Source organism: Solanum tuberosum, unplaced genomic scaffold (assembly GCF_000226075.1).
Source record: "Solanum tuberosum cultivar DM 1-3 516 R44 unplaced genomic scaffold, SolTub_3.0 scf00039, whole genome shotgun sequence".
In the NCBI taxonomy this organism is placed as follows: Eukaryota; Viridiplantae; Streptophyta; class Magnoliopsida; order Solanales; family Solanaceae; genus Solanum; species Solanum tuberosum.
Window position 1 is genome coordinate 1,357,654 of NW_006238968.1, and position 20,199 is coordinate 1,377,852.

The 20,199-nt window shown below is 35.1% G+C and overlaps 3 protein-coding genes across 5 annotated transcripts; 2 read left to right on the forward strand and 1 right to left on the reverse strand.

Annotated features, from left to right (window-relative positions):
- Positions 1–886: 886 nt before the first annotated feature.
- On the forward strand, positions 887–7,186 carry LOC102599888 (monosaccharide-sensing protein 2-like). 2 transcript variants are annotated; one of them, XM_006343258.2, is made up of 6 exons: positions 887–928; positions 2,779–2,925; positions 3,119–3,685; positions 4,328–5,226; positions 5,701–5,888; positions 6,450–7,186. In XM_006343258.2, the coding sequence occupies exons 2-6, from the start codon at positions 2,847–2,849 to the stop codon at positions 6,883–6,885; spliced, it is 2,169 nt and encodes a 722-aa protein (XP_006343320.1). In that variant the 5' UTR covers positions 887–928; positions 2,779–2,846; the 3' UTR covers positions 6,886–7,186. The 2 variants fall into 2 exon arrangements, with proteins under 2 accessions (XP_006343320.1, XP_006343319.1); XM_006343257.2 differs by lacking the exon at positions 887–928 and adding an exon at positions 948–1,357.
- A 793-nt stretch (positions 7,187–7,979) lies between these two features.
- Positions 7,980–16,627, forward strand: LOC102600442 (uncharacterized). 2 transcript variants are annotated; one of them, XM_006343259.2, is made up of 6 exons: positions 7,980–8,172; positions 13,205–13,265; positions 13,383–13,518; positions 13,639–13,963; positions 14,758–14,886; positions 14,979–16,627. In XM_006343259.2, exons 1-6 carry the CDS (start codon positions 8,058–8,060, stop codon positions 15,428–15,430), a joined length of 1,218 nt encoding a protein of 405 aa, XP_006343321.1. In that variant the 5' UTR covers positions 7,980–8,057; the 3' UTR covers positions 15,431–16,627. The 2 variants fall into 2 exon arrangements, with proteins under 2 accessions (XP_006343321.1, XP_015162342.1); XM_015306856.1 differs by having other exon boundaries at positions 8,156–8,172; positions 13,205–13,278.
- Positions 16,628–17,955: 1,328 nt separating this feature from the next.
- On the reverse strand, positions 17,956–18,739 carry LOC102600767 (RING-H2 finger protein ATL8-like). The gene has a single exon (XM_006343260.2). The coding sequence runs from the start codon at positions 18,508–18,510 to the stop codon at positions 17,974–17,976; it is 537 nt and encodes a 178-aa protein (XP_006343322.1). The 5' UTR covers positions 18,511–18,739; the 3' UTR covers positions 17,956–17,973.
- Positions 18,740–20,199: the final 1,460 nt, after the last annotated feature.

The following is a 20,199-nucleotide window of genomic DNA, read 5'->3' on the forward strand; positions in this document are numbered from 1 at the left end:
TAAACTTTGATTTTGTTCTCGAAGAATTTGAACAGGTGAAGTTCCTCGAAAATCCTCTTTAAACAAAGACAAATATAAAAGAATATGCTAATAATTCAATGCACATGAGCAAATTTGAATCTTTTCCATGTGAATATTCAGTACTAAATACACAAAAAACTTGGAAGGTTTGCGACTCTGCTAGCGTTTTAGATTCTACTAATAAAATTACAGGGAATATGTTGATATTCTTATTGCTTAAATCATAATCAAAATTAAAAAAGGTAAATTCTAATTTATTTAATTTTTCAAAAAATTTAGATACTTAAAGTCTAACTCATTTACGACGGAAGATTTTTTATAACAAAGACAAATATGAAAAGATATGCTAAAAATTCTATGAACATTAGCAAATTTAAATCTTTGCCGCATAAGACCATACTGAATATGTTGATAATACTATTGTTTAAACAATAATGAAAATTTGAGAGGATAAATTTTGAATCTTTTTCTCGAAGAATTTGAATACGTGAAGTTCAGATGTCCAACTCATTTAAAACCAAAGATCCTTATATAACAAAGACAAATATGAAAGGATCTCCTAAAAATTCCATGTAAATTAACAAATTTCAATCTTTTCCGCGTAAGAGATTACACTGAATATGTTAATAATGTTATTGTTTAAACAAAGATGAAAATTTGAGAAGATAAATTTCAATTCTTTTTCTCGAAGAATTTGAAACGTTAAGTAAGATGTCCAACACATTTAAGACTGAAAGATCCTTTTATAACAAGACAAATATGAAATGATATCATAAAAAATCAATGTACACCAGCAAATTTGAATCTTTTCTTAGTACTTTAAAAAAACATCAAATAGAGTAAACTTTTTTTCCAATTAAAATTGTCTAAATGGCTCCAAATCAAGATTTGAAGTAGAAGAATATAGGTAAATATGGGAAGTGATATGTGCTGAGAATAGAAAAGAAATATTACAGATCCTCACTGTCATGTCTACTCACCAAAATTATGAATCTTTCCAAAAGATAGTATTCATATAATAATGAATTATGGTTATGGAAACAGATCAGCTAAGCACGTTCCTTGGTCACATCATCCCCTTTTTAACTGGTTTTAAGATCCCATCTCTTTAATCATATGGTGTCTTATTCAAAAGTCTGTCTTTTTACTCAGTTTTAATAAAACCCCATTTACTTGCCCTTTCAAAAGAGCAATTGGGGTTTTCTTAAAGTTACTTTCTTTGAATGTTTCTATACTCATTGTCTCTATATAAAGTTTCAGTCTTTCATATGGATTTTGCAAGATTAACCAGTTCTGGTAGCCATTAACTGATTCTTGTTTTCTCTGTTTCTCTCAGGTATCTTGAATTCTGCTTTTGCCATTCTTGTCTTTTATGATTGCTACATTAATGTTTACTCACTTTTAACAAACCCCATTTACTTTCTCTTTGAAAAGAGCAATTGGGGTTTGCCATGTGGGGATTTATATATAAAGTTTGAGTCTTTCATGTGGAATTTAGCAAGATTTTTCTAGTTCTAGTAGTATTTTAGCTGCTTCTTTGTTTCTCTGTTTCTACCAGATATCTTGATTCTGCTTTTGCTATTTGTATCTTGAATTCTGCTTTTGCCATTCTTGCCTTTTGTGCTTGCCATTCTTTCTTTGAATGTTTCCATACCCCATTGTCTCTATATAAAGTTTCAGTCTTTCTTGATGTTTTAAGCTTTTCATGTGGAATTTAGCCAGATTTTCCAGTTTTGGTTTTTTCTGTGTTTCTCCCTGGTATCTTGATTCTGCTTTTGCCATTCTTTTCTGTTTAATCATTTCTTAAATCTATTCTTGGATTAGTTGTTTTTGCTAGTTTAAAAGTATCATTTTGGTATGAGGCTGTGACATTTCCTTCATTCATATGCAGTTGAGTAATGTAGTTTTTTGTTTGGTTTCTAATCCGGTGTCCGGTACCTACATTGGGGCCCGACAAAATCCAGATTCGTGTGGAAGTCTCACATTGGGAGTATAGTGCTCCCTAATAAAAATAACTTCGTACCTGCAGGGCTCGAACTTGAGTAATGTAGTTAGATCTACTCTTAAGGGTCTGTTGGGTCTTTGAAAGGCATACCTCTGTTTTCTTTACGCAATTGGGGTTCCCTTAAAAGTTCTTTTCTTTGAATGTTCCCAGACCAATTGTCTCTTTATAAAGTTTTTGTCTTTCATTACATTTTAAGCTGAAACATGTGGAATTTAGCAAGAATTTCCAGTTCTGATAGCCTTTAATTGTTTCTTTATCTGTATCCTGAATTCTGCTTTTGCCATTCTTTTTTCGAAGTTTCCTAATCTATTCTTGGATTAGTTGTCTTTTGCTAATGTAAGAGAATCATAGTGCAATGAGGCTGTGACATTTCCTTTCGTCCATATGCTTTTAGAGTAATGTAGTTAGATCTGTTAATCTCTATTTGCAGATTCATGACTACGCACTCTCTATATGTTTTTAGGTTCTTTCTCGATTCAAGTATCTCGTTTTCTTGAATCTTTATGGAAGCGGGTTTCAAAAGTTTATCAGTTCGGTTTTATGGTTGCAAATGTAGCACAGGAAACTTATGGAAGTCTTAAGTTAGGATCTTTCTGTTTGTTCTAGTTCTGATTCAGGAACACAACCGTGTGTTTTGCATTGACTGGTTATATTAATCATGTTGATATTTTGCAATTATGCATATTCTATAGATGGGGCCTAGCGGTGTTTTTCAAGATTCAGTCTAATCTACTATCATGTTCTGAATGCAGGTGCTCCAATTAGGAGAAGTTGGAAATTCATTTTTTCTACATAAAATCAAGAATCTGAATTATTAAGGATGAGAGGAGCTGTGCTTATTGCACTTGCTGCTGCCATTGGCAACATGTTGCAAGGATGGGACAATGCAACGATAGCAGGTTTTACCTCAGTACATTCTTGTTCTTTGATTTGCACATACAGAACTTCAGCACTTTTGAAATGCTGGAAATATTAAAAAGCTTGTCTTAGTTTTTACTCGCAAATCTTCAACTTGTTCTTTTCAAATGAATTCATGTTGAAGCACAACTTGAACAGTGATCTTATTGAAAGAAAATGTCTATTTTGTTTCAGGATCTGTTCTTTACATCAAGAAGGAATTTAATTTGCAAACACAGCCAACCATGGAAGGGCTAATTGTTGCGATGTCTCTAATTGGAGCAACAGTGATCACAACATTCTCGGGACCTGTATCGGACATGCTTGGAAGACGTCCAATGCTTATAATTTCATCAGTACTTTATTTCCTCAGTGGATTAGTGATGTTATGGGCTCCAAATGTTTATGTGTTGCTTTTAGCAAGGCTCTTAGATGGATTTGGAATTGGTCTTGCGGTGACACTTGTTCCTGTCTATATATCCGAGACTGCCCCACCAGAAATAAGAGGGCAATTGAATACATTTCCACAGTTCACCGGTTCTCTCGGAATGTTTTTGTCATACTGCATGGTTTTTGGAATGTCACTGACACAAGCACCAAGTTGGAGGCTAATGCTTGGGGTTCTATCAATTCCTTCTCTTGCTTACTTCTTTCTTACATTGTTTTACTTACCTGAATCTCCAAGGTGGCTGGTCAGTAAAGGTCGAATGAAGGAGGCTAAACAAGTTTTACAGAGACTACGTGGCAGGGAAGATGTCTCAGGTTTGTCTCGTGGTTCCTTTCTTTGTTCACAATTAACTTATTTCTTTGTTGTATGAGAGAATATATTTGCTCCTCAGAATACTTTTAAGAGCCAAATGAGCTAACTCTGTGATCCTCTCGGTTTTAGTGTAATCAGCAATGTTTCTTTGAATGGCTTGTTTCACTAGAACCAACTATGCATAAGATACAAGTTTGTTTTGAAGCCTTACTTATCAGATTATATGTTGGTTGTGAAATCCTTTTTGTTCATTATCATCTATTTGTTGACAAATATACAATATTTCCATCGCTCCCCGAGCTTTGGTCTAGTGGTAAGAGGCAAGTGTGAAGTAAGGGTTAGGTGCACATCATGATTTCGAACTTCGTGGCAGACAAGAAACTGGTATTTTAAGTGGAGAAGGGTAGAGTGGCCAGTTCATTATTCATCTAGTTTCAGACACATACACCAACAGCACTAGGGGATTTCTCGGTTATAAAAAAGAAGTGTACATTATTTCCATTGAATTATTACAATATTTTTCTTTAAGGTTTTGTTCTTAAGTTCAGGTTACACTTTTTCATACTTGAAGTTAATTATCTTCCTCTGGTTTTAACACTCTAGACCAGGATTCTGATGTCTAATGGAATTTTCTCAATCTACAGGCGAAATGGCATTGTTGATGGAAGGTTTAGGTGTTGGAGGTGAAGTATCTATAGAAGAGTATATAATTGGTCCGGACAATGAACTTGTGGACAACCAGGATGAGAAAGATCAGATCAAGTTATATGGAGCTGAAGAGGGTCTTTCATGGATAGCAAAACCTGTCACTGGACAAAGTACTCTAGGCCTGGTCTCCCGTCACGGGAGTATGGCAAACCAAAGCATGCCTCTTATGGATCCGTTGGTTACTCTGTTTGGCAGTGTTCATGAGAAGATGCCGGAGATGGGAAGCATGCTCTTTTCGAATGTTGGCAGCATGTTCAATATCACAGAGAATCAAGGAAAAACTGATAATTGGGATGAAGAAAGCCAAAAGGATGAGGAAAATCATATGTCTGATGGTTCTGGGGCAGAATCTGATGATAATCTGAGAAGCCCACTGCTCTCACGTCAAGGTACAAATGCAGAAGGAAATATGGGACCTCCAACATCATTAAGCATGAGGCAAGGCAGCAATTTCATGCAGGCGAATGGCGTCGGCGAGCAAGCCAGCATGGGTATTGGTGGTGGTTGGCAGCTAGCATACAGAAAAGATGAGAAAAAGGAAGGAGCACTCAAAAGGATCTATTTACATGAAGAAGGAGGCAGTGGATCACGACGGGGGTCCATTATTTCTCTTCCAGGAGATACTCATGCAGATCAAGGTGAATTCATTCATGCTGCTGCTTTAGTGAGTCAGTCTGTTCTTCGTGCTGAGAGCCTCTTGGGTCAACAGTCTATAGAAGAAGCAATCGAGACACAATCTGAAACTGTTACGAAGAAGTCAGTCTGGAAAGCACTTCTTGAGCCAGGAGTCAAGCATGCACTGATTGTTGGAGTTGGTCTTCAAATACTTCAGCAGGTAAAAGTTGTTCTATGAACTTGCTGTTTGGCCTTGATAATTAAATGAGGTTCCGGCTTAGTGACATCTGTCAGATGGTGGTATGCTTATATGGACTTGGGCAATCCTTCCTGATCCATTTCTTTACAACATCTAAATTGTCTTTCTTTTGAAGACTAGAAATCGTTGAAGTTAAAGCAATCCTACCTTACAAATCGGAAAAGCAACTTACTTACTTCCCATTTGGTTAAGATAAGTCATCAGGCAGTCGTAAGTACATAGGAAACTAAGATCATGAGCAGGTTCTCCTGCAAGACTATGTCAAACAAAAAAGTTGTAGTTCATTAGTTGTTCTACTCGACAAAAAAACTTCATTAGTTTTCTTACCTTCATATGTTGTGTTTAATATTAACTCCCTTTTGTCACCTTATCTTGCATATGAACTAAACCATTTACTTTCAATCCAGCTACTGATTTACTTTGGTCCTTGTACAGTTTTCCGGAATCAACGGGGTTCTTTATTACACTCCTCAAATTCTTGAACAAGCAGGCGTAGGAGTTCTGCTATCGAATATGGGCATTGGTTCAGACTCTGCGTCTTTCCTCATAAGTGCTGTCACAACTTTGTTAATGCTTCCCACCATTGGTGTTGCAATGAGACTAATGGACTTGGCTGGCAGAAGGTATTCACGATTCTATTAATTGTATAGTTTATGAAACTATGAAAATGATAACATATCAACCCTTGCTCGGTCGTCTACTCATCGTACACCATAGTTACCTCCTGATTAGATCTGTTTTTTGTTACTAAATCAATCTGGAGGAGCTAGCTTTTGGGGTTGAGTTAGGCCTAAGATCCGTTCTTTTCAACATCTAAAATGTCTTTTCTTTTGAAGACTAGAAATCTTTGAAGTTCAAACAATCCTACCCTTACAAATAGGGTTAAACAAATTACTTCCTATTTAGTTTAGATAAGTCATCAGGAGAGTAAGTTAGTTCACAAGATCAGGATTGTTCGAAACTTCATAATGATAATAATCAACAACCCATCCTCTCAACTATTAAGGGACTTTTCACGCTAAACTTATTGATCACGTATTTTGTTCAATTATTACTTGGACTTTGACCATGTTGAAGTTGAGTGAACTGCATATATGAAAGTATCTAATTCTTTTAGAAGCATGCATTTTTAACTCTTTCGACTTTCCGTCTAAGAGAAGTTTTACTGTCTGTTTCTTCTCCAGGTGGCTTTTGCTGGCTACATTGCCCGTCTTGTTATCGTCACTTATTGTACTAGTCCTTGGCAATGTTATTAACATGGGTGAGGTCATGCACGCTGTGATCTCCACTGTTAGTGTTGTGGTATACTTCTGCACCTTTGTTATGGGCTTTGGTCCTATCCCAAATATCCTCTGCTCTGAGATATTTCCCACCAGCGTTCGTGGAATCTGCATTGCTATATGTGCTCTTACTTTTTGGATCGGAGACATCATTGTCACCTACTCGCTCCCCATTATGCTCAACTCCATTGGACTTGGAGGTGTCTTCGCCATCTATGCTGTTGTGTGTGCTGTGGCTTGGGTATTCGTCTTCTTGAAAGTTCCTGAAACAAAGGGCATGCCCCTTGAAGTCATTACAGAGTTCTTCGCCGTTGGAGCTAAGAGAGCTGCCACAGAATAAGTTACCTAAACTAGACATTTGAAAAACTTACTGTTTTCTTTCCCTGAATATGAGGTCTGGTCAACTGTATTTTCGTGACTCGAGGTGATTCATGCGAGACCTACAGAAATGTTGGTGATTTCCCAGAAAGAAGTGAAGTAATCAGTTAACAAGATTGTAGTTATGAATTCATCTCTTTCAGAGTTTCAAGATTTGGATGTCAAGTTTGTCATTAGCACCATCTAATGTTAATGTTTGAACATTTTATTGATACACTTGCTTATTCCCCTTTCTTTATAATCTAAGTAGGCGGTTTTCACAATATTTGAAGTTCGAAGTTGAAAAAGAGTATTTGGAACTTACTAGTATATTTCACCTAGACGCTTGAACTATGATATGTTCTAATTAAGTACATGAACATATTTTTAGCTCAAATTTTGGAAAAGTTTTTGTAGGTATTCTCATGGTCCATTACTCCTTTTAATCACTTAAAATATGTCACCTTCTTTAATTATTCCCTCCGTCCCAAAGTAATGACTGCGAAAAGTACTTAAAAGTTACAATTTGGTAAAGAAAATAAATACATAAAGATGTAAAACCGCCGGTATCATACTAAAAGGACAGCTCGAGCATTTTCACCGCTCAAACTCGATGAAACTAACTTTAGTGTTGCTCCAACACTCCCTTTTGTCTTAAAATATATAAGTAAATAATTTAGTGAAATTATAATTAAAACTTTGTTTGGATGGTTGTCACCTGTTGTGTTGTATTGTTAGTTTAAATACGATGTTTGTTTTGATTGTTACTTAATATATATCGTATCGTATCGTTTAAATTCATCGTAAGGTAATGACGAAAAAACCCATTTTATGTAATGATCGATTTGGTGTGATCACGTCGTTACCTTAATATTTTCTTCTCATTTTTTCCTTTATTTATTATTTAATAATCATATTTCATCATTTATCTACCTCCTACCCTACTTTTCTGGTACGTTTATTATTTGAATGTTTGACATTATGTAACTACAGAAAATGATATTCAAACATTGTATTCATTAAAATAATATAGTATGATAAGATACCATATAATCAATATTTTTAGAGTCAAAACACTACCATATTAAAGCTCAACAAATTCCTCTCTTCTACAGAGCATTGCATTGCATCTACTGTAGTGAAGGAAGGAAGGTAATGGATCATCAACAGGAGCAGGATTCTCCAACATTTAACAGTAAATCGCTCGAGAAGAAGCCAGGAATTCTCATTCTTGGATCTCCCAATGTCGGCAAACGTGCCCTTATCGCTCGTAAGTTTTCTATGCTCTCTTTATTTGGACCGAATAGAGCAGATTAGACACATATGATGATTCATATACATCTCTTTTTCTCGGGGTGTATTTGTGTTTTGGGTCGAGTTCAACTTTGTTTAACAGTCTAAGGAAATGGAAATTGGGACAATTTTATATGAATTCTTTTGTATTTGTGTTTAATTGGGGTAGTTCCACTTTGGGTCGGGTTCAGATTTGTTAAACAGTCTTAAGGAAATGGAAAGTGGGACAATTTTATATGAATCCTGTTGTATTTGTGTTTAATTGGGGTAATTCCAATTTGGATCGAGTTCAATTTTCTTGTGTAACAGTCTAACGTAATGGAAACTCGGAATTGCGAATTGGGAGGAGAAAATAACAACCTTATGTTTCCTTTGCTGCTATTAGTTAGTTGTATAGAATGAAATGCGACTCAGAATAAGTGGAATGGATACTGATGATTCATGTGGGTGACCCAACTAATTTGGCATTGAGATGTCGGTTGATGCATAAATTTGTAATCTTTTGTGTGAATTTGTGTTTAATTGGTGTAATTCAAATTGGATCGACTTCAACTTTGTTTAACAGTACAAGGAAATGAAAATTGGGAATATTTTATATGAGTCCTGTTGTATATATGTTTAATTGGGGTAGTTCCGATTTGGGTCAAGTTCAACTTTGTTGTAACAGTCCAAGGATATGGAAGATTGGGATAATTTTCTATTACTTTATCAAATCAAAATTAAAACTGGAAGGAGCAAATGACAAACTAATTAACTAACTGCAGAATAGAAATCACCATTGTCGTCGACCTCTTAACCTGCAGAAATAGAAGAAAGAAGGATTGATGATTGAGAGAATAGAATAGAGGAGAAGAAGGAAGGAGCATGTGAAGAAGGAAATTACCAATTTCATTAGTCTCTTCTTAGAATCCATTGGTTATGTATTATCCAACTTTGGATCTTAGCCCTCCATCAGCTCTTAATCTGGATCATACACATTTCTGGAAATGTAGCTCTGGTATAATCAAAATCTTACCACGTAGCATCCTCCGGAGGCAAGTTAGACCATTGTACCACGATCTTAACAGCAGCAGCAGCATTGCACCTCTTAGCTAGCTGTCTCCTTAATATAGTTAGTGGCTTAACTAAGAACTGGCATCTTCTCTAGCTCGATTGAGAACCTTCTTCAATAAGGATACATGAAATGTTGGATGCGTCTTGGAATTAGCCAGTAGTTCCAGCTTGTAGGCCATCTTCCCTATTCTTTCCAACATCTTGTAGGGACCACAAAAATTGTTACTGAGTTCTGAACGCCACTGACATCTGTTTGTATAGTTGTAGTTTGATGAAAACTAGGTCTCCAACTTGGAATTATCTCTAATTTGTTATTATCAGCATAGTATTTCATTCTCTCCCGAGCCTAAGTAGTTGTTGCATCTGTTGTCTTTTCATCACCCAATCTTCAGCTGGTTGGACTGTGGAATCAAGATCAGGAGTAACAGATAACTGAGGAGGGGGGTAACCAGACAGAGCTTCGGATGGAGTACTCTTGTCCTGAGGCTGCAAGGTAGCTGGCATTGTACCACCATTCAGCCTAACTGAGCCTAACTGAGCTACTGTTTCCACTGAGTAGGCCTATTATAAGTCATGCACGTCATCAAGTAAGTTTGAATGCATCTGTTGACCCTTTCTGTCTGTCCATAAGGTTGAGGGGGGTAGGAGGTGCTAAATAGAAGCTGAGGGGACCCACCAATTTAAAGGTAACAGAGGGAAAATGTAAGGCGAATCGAATACTTCAAGTGTACCCTTGGTCTTTTCCTTTTTAATTTTAAAAGAAGCTACTAAACGAATGCTAGTCAAACAGAAAATGAGATGATGAGCTGGCCCAAATCGTGACAATTCATTGGTGGTGGGTGGTTACCGTGCTAGGTAGAGAATGTTTGGTTATGAATTGACTCATTGATTATAACTCACTCCACACCCTTCTGTTGAATTATCTAGTATGAATCTTATTTCTGATGTAAAATAAAATTGTCTAAAGTTAGTGAAGTAAGTCACTTAAGATGGAGCTAATTCTCAATTTGTGTTCATAATGCCAACTAAAAGTTGCCCTGAAGAGTCAAGAGGGCCAATTCGTAGAGCATCCAAGGGTATGTTCTAGTGGTCAATGAAGTAGGAGGAAAATATAAGGTCTCAAGTCTTAGTGCACAGAGTTACCGGTACTTGTGTTGGTGGGAGGTAACATGTACTTGGAATAGTCGTGTTCTGTGCTAGTTGACTCAGACACCACTTTCATAAAAAAGAAAAGAGGGCCCATATTCATACTATTAAATTTTTCTTTGAGATTTTACGATAAATAAGATTCCCCTTTTGCCTTGATAGGACTCATGCCATATTTGCACTCCCAAAGATTGCATTTTGAATTTAAGCCCTTATTTTTGACCTGTTCATTTCCTCAGCATCCATGCCAAATGGGTGTATTTTGCTAACTTTTCTAGGAGATTCTTATTACAATGTAAGATTCCATATTTGCCCTCATAAGACTCACTCACATTTTGCCACACAAGTGAGTTTGTGAGCCCTTATGTTGTATGGGCCAAATACTAGAACAAGGATAATAATATCTCCCAACAGTTTGAACTGAAATATGGAAATGGAATTTGGGCCAAGTTCAACAGTCTTAAGGAAATGGAAATTGGAAATTGAAAATTGGAAATTTGGGTCGATTTTCACCGAAACATAGTAGTGTGCGTAGGTGTATTTTCTACTTCATTCAATAAATTACTTAGTTCAAAATGTGTTCACTAAGTAGTCAATGATTTAGAAACTCTTCATTAGTTATTTGTTCAAGTCCAAAAGACACCATTATTGATGCATGTTGCTAAATTAATGTCCGGAAATTTTCAAAATTTCTTGAAACAAATGGAGGATTGTTGGAGCAAGTGTTTCAATAAATTTGAAACAATGTATTTGATAAAAGACTCTTTGTTTTCTAAATTGAAAGAACTAGAAAAGATCTGTAAGTTTCGTTACTAAATATGTTCTTGTTTTTTTGGCAAATACATCTTGATTTACTAAATTCATGAAGATATTCATTACTGAGTACTATTTAATGGAAGTCTTTCAATAATTACTTATCTTATGTATAGTGCTTATATTTCTTTGAGAATGCAACCACTTCTACTACTTTTCCTTTGAAAATATTTGAGAGACATGAATCAAAAGGTGAAATCACTGATCCAAGAATAGAAGAGCAACATTCTTGAATGCTACGTGTTGTGTGAAATTGCTAAGGAAGATTTAAAGCCTGTTTGGGTTAGCTGATGAGCATCAAGTGCTGAATTCTTTTTTATTGCTGAAATTGATTTTATAAATAATCAGCTATTGTGTTTGGATAGAGGTGTTGAAGCTGATGATAAGCCGTTAGTGTGTTTAGTAAAAAAGTTGTTAATAAGCAGTTTTGTGTACTGAGATATCCTTAAAGCTATTTTAAAAAATAAAATTTAAAAGTATGTTTACATAACATGGATGAATGAAAGAAACAAAATAGAGAGATAGTTGTAAGTTATGTTTGAAAAGAGTATGTTGGAGATTGCAAAAAATATTAGGGATAAAGTCATAAAAGATTTGGTCGAACCAAAAGTGCTTATAAGCTGGAAAATCATAGGTTAGGGTGTGACCAATTTATGGCTTTAGGCTTATAAGCACTTCTGATGTTTACCAAACACATATGTAAGGTAAAAAGTGCTTATAAGCTACTTTGACCAACTTATAAGCTTTAACTAAACACCCTCTTGGTATGAATCCTTAAAAATACTAAGTCCTGCCAATAATTTATAATACTAGTGTCAAATGTGTACTATATATAAAATGCAAACTGGAGTCCATGTAATATATATATATATATATATATATATATATATATATATATATATATATATATATATATATATATATATATATATATATATATATATATATATATATATATATATATATATATATATATATATATATATATATATATATATATATATATATATATATATATATATATATATATATATATATATATATATATATATATATATATATATATATATATATATATATATATATATATATATATATATATATATATATATATATATATATATATATATATATATATATATATATATATATATATATATTAAGAGGGTGAAATAAAACATTTTAAAGTTAGCAGCTGCAGTAGAACAGATCCTGTTTTACAATAATATTTTTAGATATCTAGATAATAATTTCATTAGATGTCAGGATTTTTCATTTTTTTCCATTCTCAAAAAAATCCTGACATCTAATGAAAAAATTATCACAATCAATTGTAAGTCTCCAACCACCTTGGCCTGGGTCAACCAACAGAAAGGAAAAAAGAAATGAAACTTTTCCGACTTTGTAAGTTTTTATCATACAAGACATGTTTGGTGTGCGTCCAAATTTGTTCCTTGTAGAAAGGTTCTTCCCAAGTTCCCATATAATTGATGCATATGTGGAACTTACCTTCAGATCAAGTAGTGTGCTTCTCTTTGATAAGTTATCCAAGTTTTACTTGAAATGTATTCGTGAGTTTGTAACAGATACCAGGCGCCTCTAACTTCATCAGAGAAACATGTTACATTTGTTTTTATAATTTGTCCTGTAAGTATAGTATACTTTATCCAGTTTTTTTTGTCAAGTCCCTTTGGGTTTTCCTGGAATTATCTTCCTTTAGTTCTTTTGATTTATCTCAACACCAGGAGAATTAAAAAGGATCACGTGTAAATCCTAATTTAGTGTCTCATTCCTTTCTTGGTTGTGAGTGAAGAAGAATTTCGGTGTTCATTTTTTAATGTGTCAACAATGCTGTTATTTGGCTCGGGTACATTGACCAAGTCTGCTGTATCTGCGTCATATTTCGAATAAAATATATTGGGTTAATGACCTAATTTGTGGATGTGAATTTACTTTATTTTACATTGCCTGATAAACTTCAACTTTTTTGCGTGCAGGACTACTTTCAGTAGATTCTGAAGATTCCTTCGAATCATCTTCTAACATCCTATCCTATCCGTAAGTTGACAAAGTATATCCCCTCCCCTTTCATTAGTTATATTGTTGCAAAAAATTCTCTTGTATCTAGAACTTCCTTTCTATGTTATCATTATGCATCATTGCGTTGTTGACCAGGTGGACAATCAACACCAAGTATTATAATGCTGATGTTTCTGTTTGGATGGCCCATCTTCATGAGGACTTTTCCATTGGAGCTCTGCCAGCATATGATCAGCTTGTTGCATTGGTGATGGTCTTTGACGTTACTGATGTAAGCCAGACCCTTTTCCCTATTTGTTTCATTTCCTACTTTTCAAAAGCTTTTGTTATCTACGAGACTATAGACTCTATTTCAGAAATCTGATGACTTCTCTTCTGCTACCATCTGCAGCTCTCATCTTTTGTTACACTTAAAGATTTTGTCTCCCGCACTGACATCCTTAAGTTTGAGATTTTGTTATGCATTGGCAACAAAGTGGACCTTCTTCCTGGTCATTCTGCTCATGTTGAATACAGACGGCGCCTGTTGAAAAGTGCAGACTCCTCTGGTAGCCCTTATACAGAAATGGATTCTGGAATTTCTGAAACAGAAGGAAGCAGTCTACTAGGAGATGATGATGATTCATTTGATACTAAAAGGTCCTACTTGGAATGGTGCCTCGAACACAGCATAGAATATGTTGAAGCCTGTGCATCAAATGCTGAATTTGACAAATGTATGTCTTAGTTTTTGTTATGACATTTCTATCCTTCTTTGTCACAACGTTCCTTGTTCCCCGGTTTTTCAATCTCTTCTTTTTTTAATTAGAAGATAAAATCCTTTTGCTGCATCACTTATATACAGAAGCAAAAGAGTGAAAGGAAGAGAATTGAGGTGGTTAAGGTTATCTGTTTTGCTTTTTGATTCATATAAGTCTAAGGGGAGTGTCTGAAGGTTCCCATTAGAGAATTTTATTTATTTTAGTCCCAGTTATTTTACTGTGCCACCATTGATGAGATTTGTGGCAGCTTCAATCATTGTCTATACATTGTAGGTTTTCGTAGTGTAGTTCCAAATGGAGTCTTTTGTCACTCCAAGGTTGTCGGTTGGCATTATCTGTATATAGAAAGATACTTACTCACATGTCCCTGGATATGCCTTTGTATTAATCTGTCTATTGGCAATCTATGGTAATTGCAAATGGGAGTAAATCTGAAATGTAGCTAAATTATACCCCAATAGTTCACTCACTGGCCCTAAATGCCGACATTAGTATGACTCATGATACAACACATGTTGTGATATTAGTTGCTGCAGAGCTTTGGGACCTGATGCCCCATCGTGGCATGCCTGCTCCATTTTGCAGCCAATTATGATTCATAACTTTTGTGTCTGCTTTTTATTGTATGCATGAGCTGGTTCTAGTTTGTCATTTCAATGATGCTTAAGCCGAAATGGGAGAGTTCTTACCCCTTTTTAACTTTTACCTTTTGGAATTCAGTAATAAAATTAAGAATCTTTTTATGGCAGGTCTTTCTGTGGATGGTGATTCTCAGGGCGCTGAACGGCTCTTTGGGGCACTTTCAGCTTATATGTGGCCTGGAATGATCTTGAAGTCTGGTGATAAGATTACTGAACCTTCATTACCTGAACATCAAGGTCTTACAATATCTGGTCAATGATGAAAATATATCTTTTTCTTTTTTGAGGGTCTATTCAATTGACATAACATTTTTATTCCCACCTTTCAGAGTTGTCAGATGAAGAATCTGATTATGAACTTGAATATGAAATCTTATCTGCTGGCTCGGCTGATCCCTGGGATGACACAGATATAGGATGGGTATCTGCAGATGCTCCCGTTGCAACCACTGGAACCGAGGGATCAGTTCCCAATGGAAAGAGTGAAATCGGGTTAATTAGAGGAGAAATGCAACCCTCATCTTCTACATCTCAATTGGAAGGAGAAAGTGACAGAAAAGAACTGCCCAGAGCAGATGCAGCTGATGGTGATTCAGAGGATGATAAAGGCACAACATATGATTTTGAGAATTTGGAACAGTTAATGTCCGAGATTGGGAATGTTCGAGACAGCTTAAGGTTAATGCCAGACTTCCAAAGGAGGGAAATGGCTGCAAATTTGGCAATGAAAATGGCTGCCATGTTTGGTGATAGCAGTGGAGATGAAGGAGGATTGGAATGATAGGAGAAACCCTTTAAAGTTGACTGATCACGAATGCCTCAGTTTCACTTCTTGTAGAGCTGTTCATAGACTAAAGGAATCTCATAAGCACATTGTGCATTCATGTCAAGTGATATCGACAAGATATTTTATCAAAGATATCTGCTATAAAATTTACGGATCTAATTGTGTTTATGATGCAAACGCAGCAGTATTTACAAGTCCTAACAGGTGATTGGAGATGGTAGAAATGATTTTAGAAGCGATTTTATGTGATGCTAGCTAGAGTAATATATTATGTTATGAGAATCAGTTATTGCTATATTTCTTAAACTTCTGGTTATGTTAAGACTTATGAGAATCAGGTGTATTCTCTTGTTGATACACCCAACAGCAAACACAGCAGTTCTGGCTTCTGAGGCTGGTGGTACTTTCAAGTCCACTATTTCTTTCACATCTGTAGATGGCTTGGCACATTTCAAGAATGGTACTCGCAGAAAGGTTTGGCCTTGAGGGACACGATCTTCTGATGCAAGAACCAGGTACTATGCTGCTTCTTGTCTTAACTTAAGTTTTCCATGCCCGGTATTTATACAAACTCATGAGTACTTAACAATTGCTAGATAGTACACATTGGAATTATCAGACTAATCAGGTAAACTAGTGTAGTTTGTGTAAAACATCGAGTGTAGGTAAGTTTTTCCGTGGTCTCTGGTGTTGTGTAGAGGCAAAACAAAAACCAGGATTATGAATAGGATATGCGTCACTCATTTCTATCTTGCACGTTGCTATAAATACGTAATTTCTGCAACAGTTTTTTTGGTTTGGAAGCTGTGAAACTGCCACTAGTGGATGAAGGTTTAGAAGTGATAAGGAAGCCATGAAAAGAAGCTTTAGTGCAGGTCTTATTCACCCAGATATAGGAGGTCATAGGGTGGAACTGATATATCTTCACTTTTTCCATCTTATCTCCTAACCCCTTTTTACACATGGAATGTCTTCTGCTTGTTCTAGTGGTTACTTTGCAATATTAGGAGTGTCAAACTACCCGGTAGGGCTGAATTTGGGCGGGTTAAAATAGATAGAGTTAATGACCTGCCCTAAAGTTACTTCGGCTTGAAATGAGCTAAACAATGGGTTATAGCTCAATAGCTCAACCCCATTCAATTCTTACTGAATTTTTATTAATTTGTTCAAGTAAAATGGCCACTTTGTGCACCTCGACTAATACCACTGAATATTTGCCACCTCCAACGCAATAAATATATTTGAACCTGAGATTTAATGATTCTCAACTCACTTCATTGAGCATTAGGTCAAATCTTTGGATAAAACTATCTTGTCTTTATTATGACCATATATAACATATATATCAAATAAAAAAAAAGAACTTTTTTAATAAGATTTTCTATGAGTCAATCTGAACTAGATATCAAATCATATTTTTAGATTGGACAAGTCAAAATGAATTATGCAAGAATTAATGACACAAATTATGTTTTCGTGGACTAATTTTGTTATTGGAAACCATGCTTCTTGATTTGTTACCACTGACCTACTCAAGTTTGATAAAAATTAACTATTGACATTAACAAATATAGAGTATCCACATTTAGTTGCCTTTTACCCAATTTGTGCTTTTTTTTTTTATAACATAAGTGATAGTAATAGACTAATAGGTAAGGTGGTATTTGTGTTAAGTGGGTTTCTTCTCTATCTATACATATCCCTTTGGTTCATTGCTTTTTAGGAGAAATGAGATTGGACTCATAGACTCGATTGAATTTAGTAATTTTAGTTCAAATCTTATATCTGTTTTAAGAAATCCATTGACTAACTATGTATTACTCTTACTTTTAGGGTCCAATAACCATTTTGAATTCATAAATTTTAATTCTTGACTCTGCGTAAAAGCACCCTAAGCTTTGAGTGATCAACAATTCTTGGTCTAGTAATAACAACGCAACACATAATGTGTGAGTTAATAACATACTTTCACAAACTAAATTATGGTATTTAAGTGAGGAAGGTAAAGGAACAACCTCATTATCTAGTAAATTTTGTATCGCGTATTATAAGTCATTCCACTAGAATGGAAATAAACTACCTATATACAACATCATCCTCTAATAACTATTATTGAAGATTGCAGATATTTATCGAATATCAACAAGGCTTCTATTAAACATATTTGAAGAGAGGCGAATCAATGCGCGCAACATTAAACTAGAAATTATATTTTTAGTCTTTTTCATTGTACCAAAATGAAAAAACAAAAACTAAATACATAAAACAAAAATGAAAATGATTTCTTTTTTCGAAAAAAAAAAAAAAAGCTCAATATTCTTCGTCCTCTCCAACAGCCATAATTTCATTTTTGTCACTTTCTTACCCTCCCATCATAATCAAAAGGAAAGTATGCCTTATCCCTCGACCTCATGCGGGGCCCTTTTCCGTCACCGGAAAAAAACAACACCGTTACCAATTTACACTTATCACGATGCTCCGGCCGCCGACTTTTTCATATTAACTCCGTTTACTGTTTACCTACCGGAAGTTGTAGACTACACCGGCGTTAGAATTTGACCTCCGTCAGAAGATTCGCCGGAAATTGCAGGAACTTCGCCGCACTTCCGGCACCGAGCACGAGCAACGACGAGAATCTGCCGGCAGGAAGGACACGACGAGTTCGTCAAAAGCCACGTGTCCACACACTGGAGGTGAAACCGGTGGCCACAATTCGGCAACACTCGAATTTCATCTCCCTCTACGTACTCCACCAGACAAATCGCGCACTCCGCCGCGAACGGCAGCTCACCGTTCGACGGATCATACTTGAATTTCGGTAAATACTTAAGAACTTTCTTCTTCAAGCCTTTATTCTTCACCGGCGGTGGATTTTCCGGTGGGTCCCGCCGAAGCCAAGTGCAACGAGCTACTACGATGAGTCCGGAAACACAGATTACTGCACAGAGTAGAGCAGCAAGTATAACGATGAAGTCGGACTCCGCTGCCGTGGCTGACGGTGGCTCCGCTTCCTCCGCCGCCGGCGAAGTGGAGGAGGAGTTAGAAGTTAGCAGAAATCTAAACCGGCGAGTCATAATTTAGAAAGAGGGTAATAATTGAGGGGTTAGGGTTTTCAATTTCAGAAAAAAAGATTGAAATGTCGGTATATATATGTGGAGCAGATGGAGTAGTTGGACTGTTTGAAACTAAAAAGTTAGTTGATACGGTGAGTATTGTTCAAAATCATCTAAAACGACGATACTTAAACGATAGTTAGATATCGTGACGAAGTTATGAATTTTGTTAAGAGCGTTTAAAATATTAATATAAATTAATATAAGTAGAATGTTTAAGTGACCATCCTGTAGTTGTGTTACTGGAGTTATGCCACTAGTTGGATGTACGTATAGAGCTAAATGTTTCTAAGCTGAAAATTTGTTGAAAACCTATAAAGATAATGTTTTTATTTTATTTTATATATTTTGTCTTTTTTCAAATTTTACTTGTGAGACTGTGTTAAGCATGTTATTGTTATGACTAATGTAAAATATAAGTTAAGATGGAATTGATAAAAAAAATACAGATGAGTCTGATTTTACTGTCATGTAAAGAAAGTGAATATTGTGCTAAATTTAATGCTAAAAACTAGTTCATGAGTTAAGTATTGTGCAATGTAATGGTAAGAGGCAACACTTTCATTTCACGAATCAATATGAGATATTTAGGGTGACGATCATTTTTGTAATAAGGCGCTTAATTTTTTTTTGAATTATATATATATATAATACATTGTTATTTAAAAGAGTGGTTGGTGGAAGAAAAACAATCAGATATATCATATCATGTATAATTCACTTGGCTCAAATTTAGAGAGAAATATTTTAAAATATGAGACATTCTAACACTTCTAAATTTTACTATATCATTTTGTTGTATACCAAAAGTTAATTTGGTAAAAAACAAAATAATTTTGTGCCAACATTTACAATTTGAAACAATTTAAATTTGAAGTCTTTTTTTTAAAACATTCTGCATTTGGAAATATTAGTCTGATTAATTCATATAAATTATATTCGTCAATCAAGTTTGTTTAGTAATAGTAAGCTTTTAATTTGATTCAACTTTTTTATTTTAATACATATTAAAGCCTTTTATTTTACTGAATTGAAGAGCAATTAATCACTATATATGATCTCAGAAAAAAGTGTATATTCCTTTTTTTTCCTCCTATGTTTCCGTTGATCTATTCATGTCATAGAAAATCAATTGAAAAAGTTTACACTCGCTATTAATAATAATCTCATTTTCAAGACTTGAACTAGACATTATTAAGAATAATGAGTTTTCACTATTTCACACTACCTTTTGGTAGGGGTGTGTATCGGTCGGTTCGGTTCGGTTATAAGTATTATCGGTTCGGTTTATCGGTTTTCGGTTTTTAAATATGCTAAACCGATAACCAAACCAATAAGATATTTGTTATCGGTTTTCGGTTTATCGGTTTTAGGTCTTTAATGGTTCGGTTTTCGGTTTAACCAATAAGAAAATGCTTTCAAACAAATATATGACTTATCCAATAATTTGATGCGATACGCATACATTGAAATAATCATTCCAAACGGGACAACAAGGACCAACTTGTTGTATTTTGGTCATCACAACAAAGACTTGGTTAATTTTCGATCACCATAATATATAAAACGAGGTCCCCTTTATGCAATAAAGAGAATCAAATAAAACCAAATCATAGACAAAAGTCAAAACAGTAGCTGAGGCCATGCTTA